The sequence below is a fragment of the Emydura macquarii genome, unplaced genomic scaffold (genome assembly GCF_026122565.2).
Source record: "Emydura macquarii macquarii isolate MOO-44397 ecotype Brisbane River unplaced genomic scaffold, CSIRO-AGI_Emac_v2 contig_1253, whole genome shotgun sequence".
NCBI lineage: Eukaryota > Metazoa > Chordata > Testudines > Chelidae > Emydura > Emydura macquarii.
The window spans coordinates 43,495,136-43,503,700 of NW_027131390.1; the positions used below are offsets into that span (position 1 = coordinate 43,495,136).

At 42.2% G+C, this 8,565-nt stretch overlaps 1 protein-coding gene across 1 annotated transcript in view; it reads right to left on the minus strand.

The window, feature by feature from the left end:
* Nucleotides 1–7,979, minus strand: part of NDUFA10 (NADH:ubiquinone oxidoreductase subunit A10) — a 57,837-nt gene extending 49,858 nt beyond the window's left edge. The window contains exons 1-4 of the mRNA XM_067548629.1: nt 7,799–7,979; nt 4,664–4,832; nt 3,809–4,024; nt 2,324–2,410 (exon numbers count right to left, since the gene is read on the minus strand). Of these exons, the coding sequence (XP_067404730.1) occupies nt 2,324–2,410; nt 3,809–4,024; nt 4,664–4,832; nt 7,799–7,882 (556 nt within the window). The 5' untranslated portion in view covers nt 7,883–7,979. The remainder of the gene's footprint in view (nt 1–2,323; nt 2,411–3,808; nt 4,025–4,663; nt 4,833–7,798) is intronic.
* Nucleotides 7,980–8,565: the final 586 nt, after the last annotated feature.

The following is an 8,565-nucleotide window of genomic DNA, read 5'->3' on the forward strand; positions in this document are numbered from 1 at the left end:
CAGCTCTGTCACTGGGAAAGAAGTTAACCTGGGTAATTAGCACCAGGTCTGAGCAACTAGGCTAGCTGAGGCCAGGGGCAAGCATTCCCACAGCAAAGCCATCCTGCCTTACTATGCCCTCATAGTTTCTACACTTGCCTGTGCAGGTCTGGGAGCATAATCCTGGGTTCTTTGTGCAGAGAAGCTTTAGGATTCTTTTCCAGTCAATTGTCGGAGAGTCTATCTGCACTTTGCAAAGACTTGTGGGAAGGCAGAGAAGACCCATCCACACTCGAACGATCTTGCCTGCATCCTCACAGCAAAATTGGTGGGTCTCCAGCCAGAGTAAAGTGGAACCTGGGCTCTAATGTTCAGCCCCAGTCAGGTAAACTAGCCTGGGCTTATAGTACCTCCAAACCTGGGTCAGAGATTTTTCTGTGCAGATGGTAGTGATGAGGGAGACGAGTTAAAACCCAAATTCAGCCTGAAGTGAAGAAAGACCCACTGGGTAGGTCTATATTGCAATTAAAACACCCATGGTTGGCTCAGGTCAGTAGAATTGGGCTTGTGGGGCTCGGGCTATGGCACTGTTTAACTGCAGTGTAGATGTTCAGACTCAGGCTACAGCCTGGGCTCTAGGACCCTCTCCCTTCGCTCCAACCATGACCAAGGTCTCTAGGCACAACCAGAAATAACCATCCCTGAACAGATTTCTATGCAAACCTTTTCTTCTATAGTAGCTTTTTCAAACGTAGCCCGGAATGTCTCTTTTACATTCATCTTTAGTGTGTCTCCAATGAAGTCAGTGGAAATTAAGAGTGAATTTTGGCTAAACATGTTTTACCAGCTGTTCTAATCCAAATAGCTGGAGATATTTCTAGTTTTGCAAGATGATCTTTAGTACCATTGATGTGACACTGTCAGCAAGTCTTTATTGGGGTGTCTATATTTATGGTTAGTACAGTATTTGCTGTTTGAGGAGATCAGTGCTGCTGGATGTTTCATAACAGATTCATTTATTCTTATAAAAGAACATCTATGCATAAGGGTATGCTCCTAGAGAAGATGTTATTGTTCTAAGGATCCTGAGCTTTGTTTGCATTATCAACATGAGCCATTAGGACAACAAAGTGTGTTGTAATTAACATTACATAATAAGCCTTATTTTGACACACACCTTTCTCCACAAAATTTCTCAAAACAAATCCATTGTGCATGAAATTTCTCCTCTGTGGTTGTGACACTAAGCACCCTAGTGTTCAGACCCTACACATTATCGTAATAATCTTCTGTACAAAATATGCCTTGTGAAGTATCATTTGGAAACTAATAACTCATTGATCATTAATAATCTTGCATCATATATGTAGGTGGTGGGTGTTAAGAAATATGGACACATGCTGGAATTATAACTAAAATGTTTTTAAGCCAGGTATGTCAGGGGAGCTGTTAAACATGTCAACCCTAAGCAAAGGAATGTGAATGTTCCTCAATTTACATATAAGAAGCAAACAGACCCATCAAGCTAAAGAGGGATGAAGGCAAACCACACATGAACAAGTGAGGGAGAAGACAGCATACTGTCTATGCTCAGCAGGAAAGGGAAGCTTGGTCTGGGTTTTACTTCTCAAAGAATTAATTTCAAAGATTTACTGGTCAATAAAGACAGGGGCTGAACCTCAAGTGATAAGAAAAAAAGAAAAGAAAAGAAAAGAAAAGAAAAGAAAAGAGAGAGAGGTATCACTGAATCCAGGCAGGACTAGGGGAATACCCATAGGAGATTTGTCCCCAATATACACTCAGATGTTGTGATAAGTGGGGAAGTACATGCAGAAGAATATCACACCACAGGCTAAGAAGCTTCAGTAATCATTAAAAAGACAGTAAAAGCAGCTTTGTTTGATTTAAGAATATCTTTAAACAACACTGTCACAAGATGACTGACACTTTAAGGGGAACTGGGGCTAGCCCTGATCAGCTGTCTCCCAGCTGTTGCTATGAGGCCAGAGATCAGGTGATATCTTGAAGATTGCCTGGTCCTCATAAGAGGCAGCAAGAGCCCAATTATGGGGAGAACTGCAAGGAACAAGCAAGCTTCTGCAGATGTTCCTGAATCAGGAAAAGGAAGACAACTGATAGAAGAAGTGAAACTGAAGCACCGAAGAAAAGGGATGGAAACCTGTGGCTGGAATGTTCCTTGGTGCAAAGCTCAGTATGATGGCCCACTGGCTTAATTACACCATTACGGATTCAGACATGCTGCCTTTCCAGCTGTTTACATGGCCATCATACTCCTCACAGACAGTATTACAAATTAAGTTTCTATTTGCAGACAGGGACTTACATCGTTTGTGGATATAGCCTTGTTGAAACATCGCTTCCATGAACACAAAGTCGCTGTAAACGGAGCGTTCCATCACTACACCTTGTCCTATGATTACAAATAGGTTCTAGTCATGAAAGACTCAGTAGAAATACACTGCAACATCTCCCATCATAGCTTTTAGATAATAAACAACAGTGAGGCCCTTATAATTACATCATCTTGGAACACACTCTTCTCTGAGCATGTTAATGTACCAAAAGAGTAAAGATTTCACTCCTCAACCTAATACCAGGCATACGTTCAAACAAACATACATTTCTAGCACTACTGAACATACCTATCGATCTATTCTACTCAGGTTCTTATACCACACATATCACCAGGGTATCCAAGTGCCTTCCAATGATGTATTAAGCAATATATCATAACATTTTAAAATCAGGAGACTCCATCTGGTGTCTGATCTTCAGAAATGTAGTTCGTTAAAGTGAAGGGAAGGATATTATTGTTCCTTCTTAAAGGAAAGTGCTCTTAAATCTAAATACACAAAAGGCACTGAGATACTTAGAGAGAGGGCTACCCTAGAAATACATGCAACAACATAGCATGTGTAAGATAGTAGAGTTAATGCTGCTGCTGGAATTTTAAAGTATAGTTAGAGTACAAAAGTGACTACAGAAATAGCAACTTCTTATCTAATCAATCTGTCCCTCTCGTTTGCTTACTTTACATCGATTACAATAAGTTTGTTAATTTTTATCTCTATTAATGAGACAAATCTGATAAAGCTATAGAAGAAGGAGACAGATTCTTTTCTGGTTTACACATCACAGAATCTGTATTCTTGGTGATGTGTGAGCCAGAAACACTACAGCTTGACTTTCAAATTCCAGGTCAAGCTTGCAGCACTGGATGTTAGAAAAAACACATCTTTTTTTTTTTATTTCTAAGCTTCCAGATCAATTCTGCTTAGTCACAGAGTGGCCACAGGTATGGACCCTTACAAGGCAATTTGCATGGTTATCCTGAAAGATGACTGTACAATTTGAGTTGTGTGTTTTGGGGACTTTGATTTTAACTGTGCCACCTTAATGATTATGTTAAAAAAGCCACATTAACATTTTTAAGTGGAGTTTGATCTGGAAGATTCTGCCAAGCTGACCTGATAGGTTACCGACTTAACTCTGCTCTCACTCTGAAAGAACTAATGAAGCTCACCATCACAGTGTGATGCCTTTTAGACGGGCATAATGAAAAATAGAATAGGGGTATTCTGAATAAGGTTCTTCTAACAGAATTATTATAGTGTTTCTTAATAATTCAGAAGGTTTCTCATTTTTAAACACTACTTTATAAAAAGGACTATTCAAAAATTAATGAAACAATGAGATTTTATATTTTAAAATACAACTATGAGGGGCAGCCAAATTTGTAAAGGCAGCTTAATCATTTTAATTATTCTAGAACTGAAATTCACCAATTAATTTAGAAACCAAACTTAACCTGTAGACAGGAGGAGCTCCAGTGCGTTGGAATACTGTAAAAGACGGTTACTGTACAGCCAGGCTTGTAGACGATATGAATTGCCATCAGGACATTTAGGATCATTGTAAAATTTCTCTAGATTACAATGGCCATTAAATTTCTCATCCAGCAGCATTCCATCTCCTGTGACCCTGTCCAAATAATGGACATCTGCTTCTGGGAAATACCGCATACCTGAGACGAAGAATCATGATAATAAAATTGTTTGCTTTGATTTATACTGGACATTTAAAGATAACTAAAATGAACAGGAAAACTGTAGTTTAAAGTGAAGTTAATTTACAGGCATGCATAACTCATCTCCACAAATCCTGAGCACAATATTACTACACAATGTTCTCCAATGAATTTCACCATGACATCATCATTAAAGATGCACAAGCAAGTTCAAAACTGTATCTTTCAATTTCTTCTTCCTTCTTCAAAATGGCCTCTAAGCTGTTGTTCTGAGCAGCTGTCTCCCTGTCCACCATTCTTATAACCCACCTTGATGCTGCAAGAACATTCTTACTGCAGCATAGCCCAAGATAACCTGCTGAGAAAACTCCCATTGACTTCCTTAGGGCCAAGATTTCTTCCACCAACACCTCTTCTATTGCCCACACATTTGGAAAACGTGACATCTAGAAATCCCAGTTTGCCATATATTTGGTATTCTCCTTGTCATTATGTTAACTGTGACAGCAAAGAATTATTCGAGCTACCCCTAACCACTGATACTTGATGAATCAGAGTCTTTGCTTTTACAAGGGTTGCAGTAATGTGTTATGTTTCATAAAATAGTATAGAAGACAGAAAAAGAATCAGCTCTACCTAGCTTTTCTGCTACTTGTTGTGCAAGTTTGCCCTTCCCAGAAGATAAGTTGCCATCTACAGTAAAAATTTTGCTGTATTTATTGAATCTTTTAGTAGATCTCTCTCCCAGCATATAAGCCAACCAGCCATACTGCAACTTCTGCTGAGAGCTCACGTGAATTTCTGCCTGCAAGAAAACACAATGACCAAATTAATTAATTCAAATTGTTGATTTTAACATAATATTTATATTAATACAATGCCCCAGAGGTCCAGACCAGAACCAGTGCCTATATTAGTTTGTATAGCACCTAACACAATTAAAGGTATCATTCCCACCTTGGAGAGTTTAGTTTTAGGACCTGATCTTGTAATCAGAACCATGAGACTACAGCCATCTGCTCTGCAGACCCTATTGTAGAATCACGTAACCCAGAAAGTGAAGAAAATAATACCCAATGGAAATCACATGAGTGATTTAAAGTGATTGAATATAAGTTACCACAAAATGGAATTTGGTCAGGAGGAAAGGATTGATATTCCTTGTCTAAAGTGCCAAAGACCTTTAATGATTCGTTTTAACAGACATTTTATTTACTGCTAATTTTATACATATATATGTCCACTATTCAGTTTTTAAGACCAGAAGAGATCATTCTTATCATGTTGTCTGACCTTCTGCCTAACAGACCATAGAACCTCACATAGTAATTTCTTCATCAAGCCCATAATGTCTGTTGAGCAATAGCATATATTTAAGAAAGACATCCAGATTTGTTTTAAGGATTTCATGCAATGGAGAAACCACATCCTTAGATAAGCTGTTCTAATGGTTAACTCCCTTCACTGCTCCCAATTGCTCCCAATTTCTTCTCCAAAATTGTCAAGCTCCATCTTCCAATCATTGGATCTCCTTTTTCCTTTTCTGCCTTTTTCCGCTAGATTAAAAGGCCATCTACTAACAAACATTGTTTCTCTATGTTCATACCTGCAAACAATGATCAAATCACCTCGTGACCATCCTTCGAATAAACTAAATTGATTTTCTTTTGTCTCTCATTTTAAGGCAGACTCCCAGATCTCTAATGATTCCTGGAGTTTTTGTCTAAACCCATTCCAATTTTTTCACTTCCCATGTGAAGTGTGGACATCAAGACTAGACACAGCATTCTAGTAATGCCCTCGTTGGTATTACATACAGACGTAATCTCACCTCCATATGCCTACTTGCTATTCCCATTTATACAACAAAGGATCATCTTTATCCTCAGCTATAGCACTTCACCGGGAGCTCTTTTTCAATTGGTTATCTACTTATAAGTCCTTTTAAGAGTCAATGCATTCCAAGATACAGTACCCCTTTATCTTGTAAGTGTGACCACCACTTTTTGTTTCTTAATGTCCAACACTGCATGTGGCTGTTTTAAAACATGTTTTCTTCAATTGAGCCTTTCCAAGTAATTTAAATTACTCTGTATAACTGACACACAGTCCCCATCATTATTTAACACTCATCCCACAAGTAGAACATCTGCAAACTTTACCAACAATGATTTCCCATTTCTCCCAGGTCACTGATAAAGAGATTGAACAGCATCAGGCTAAAAACAGATCCGCGTGGGAACCTACTAAAAATATCCCTATTGGATAATTCCCCACTTACAATTACTTTGTGACCTGTCAGTTAATCAGTTTACAATCCATTTAATATGAGTTCCATTACTACTCCTGCTCTGTTAGCAATCATATTCTGTGCAACAGCATTTCCACATTGAAAGATTTACAACTAAACTGAAGGGATCAACTTGCACAGTCTCATAATGCTCTACTTATCCATGGTGAACAGCTTTTCCCCCACAGAGATTAGTAAAACATCATTAGTTTTTCATTATCATCAATCATCACAAAGAGCAAGCAAAAAGACTGTGTTTAGACCAGTAAAAATGAACAGTTTTGCAATACTGAGCTCTTAAATGTAGAGAGCAGACTAGCTTCTAAGAATAAAGAAAATAAATAGCACTTTGCTACTCTACAGTAACCTCCATCCAAAGCTTTCTATGCACCTTCCAAACACGTGACTCAAGCCTTTGGAACAGTAGCGTAGTAGTGTAACAGAGGCTCCATTTTACAGATAAAAAACTGTGTTGTGGAAGTGAAATGACTTGTCAAAGAAAATCTGCCAGAGCAATAAGCAGAAAGCAGATCTCCTGACTCCCAGCCCTGTGTCTTAAAAACAAGCCTATTCTTCCTCTCCAAATGATCTGCTAATGATTACATGCTACAAGTAGCCAAATCCTTGGAAAAACACAAGGAATGTCTTTGGATTTGTAACAAATTCCAGGTTAGAATATAAATTAAGTTCACCTAGATATGTATGTGTTGTGTATGCATATGGGTGCCAAACATGAATTTTATAAAGGGTCATTATGTAACTTTCCTCACTCTGAAACCTTGCAAAAGGTCAAGTTGCCAAGCTGCATCACTTGTGGTGTCACTTGTGACAGCAAGATATGATACCAGCCTGGAACTCCTCCCTAGGATCATTACTAAACACAGACTGGGGCAACACCAGAAGGACACAAGAAGTCACAGAATTTAAGGCCAGAAAGGATTTCCAGACTATCTAATCCCCCCTCCTGCAGACCACAAATCACCCCAGGACCCAGCACCTGCATGTCAAACCCAACCACCAAAATGAGACCAAGGCATTACAGCCCATGAAAGACTAGACTATTACCTGCCACAGGCAGCACCTAGGAGGGACCAAGCTGCGCCAGGGCCCGAGGGCCCCACAACGGCAGGAATTTCTCCCCCGCCCTCCCCCCCGTGACCCAGGCAAGCAACCCGCGCCCCGCTCTGCAGAGGAAAGTGGAAACCTCCTGAGGCCGCTGCCAGTCTGTCCTTGGGAAAATTTCCTCCCCGCCCCCTGTGCGACTCCCACTCAGACCCTGAGCCCGAGAGCTGGTCTGGCCGTGCCCGGCGCTGCACACAGATAGCTAGGGGCGGAGTCAGAAGTGCTGCCCACCCTCCTCCCCCCAGGGTCCAGCCTAGGGAACGGAAAGCCACAAGCCCCGCCGCCGAGCAGGAGGGGAGGGGAGGGGAGGGGAGCGGACCGAAGCAGATCCGAGCCGAGCCCGCCCCGCCCCGCCTCACCACTCGCAGGGTGCCGAGCCCCGGGCGGTCCCGCACAGCCGCGAGCCCCGGGCGGGCGAGCTGCTTCCCCAGCCGCAAGGACATGGCGAGCAGGCGGGCGGGCGGAGGAATCAGACAAGGGGTCGAGGCAAGGACTGGAGCTTGCGCTGTGCGACGTGCAAGGAGAAGGACCCACCGTCCCATACGGAGGGGGGACCTTGCCCGGCTGCCGGCGTGGGGATGACGTCATAAGACCCGGATGCATAGGTGACCGCGGAGAGCGCCTGATTGGAGAGGCGAACGAATTGCGTGGTGGGAGGAGCCCGGCAGCTTGGTTCCCCTCCCTGCGGCCTGGACGGGTCACGTGGCTCCGTCACTTGGAGACCCAGGTTCGAGTCCTTGCTCAGCCACAGCCACAGCCCCCCCCCCGTGTGACCTAAGTCACAGCCCCAGTCACTCTGTGGCTCTGTTTCCCCAGTAACCCAGTGGGGACAGCAGCACAGGGTTACCACCTGGCCAATATCTGACCGGCCTGGCCAGCTTCTTCTTTTTTTTAATGGATTTGTCAAAAAAAGAATGTAATTATCTAGTTTCTTTTTTTACCTGGGTCTAAAGGTTTGCATTGCTCTCCCGATACGCTGGGGTAGCTGATGTTAAAAGTTCCTGGGCCCAGCTATTGAGGCTGCTGGGTTCCCAGCTTGGCAGTTGAAGCAGTAACAGATCAAAACTGTCAAAAATACAGCAGCCAACTGGTCCCCCCGACACGCTAGTGCCCCACGCGTGTGTGA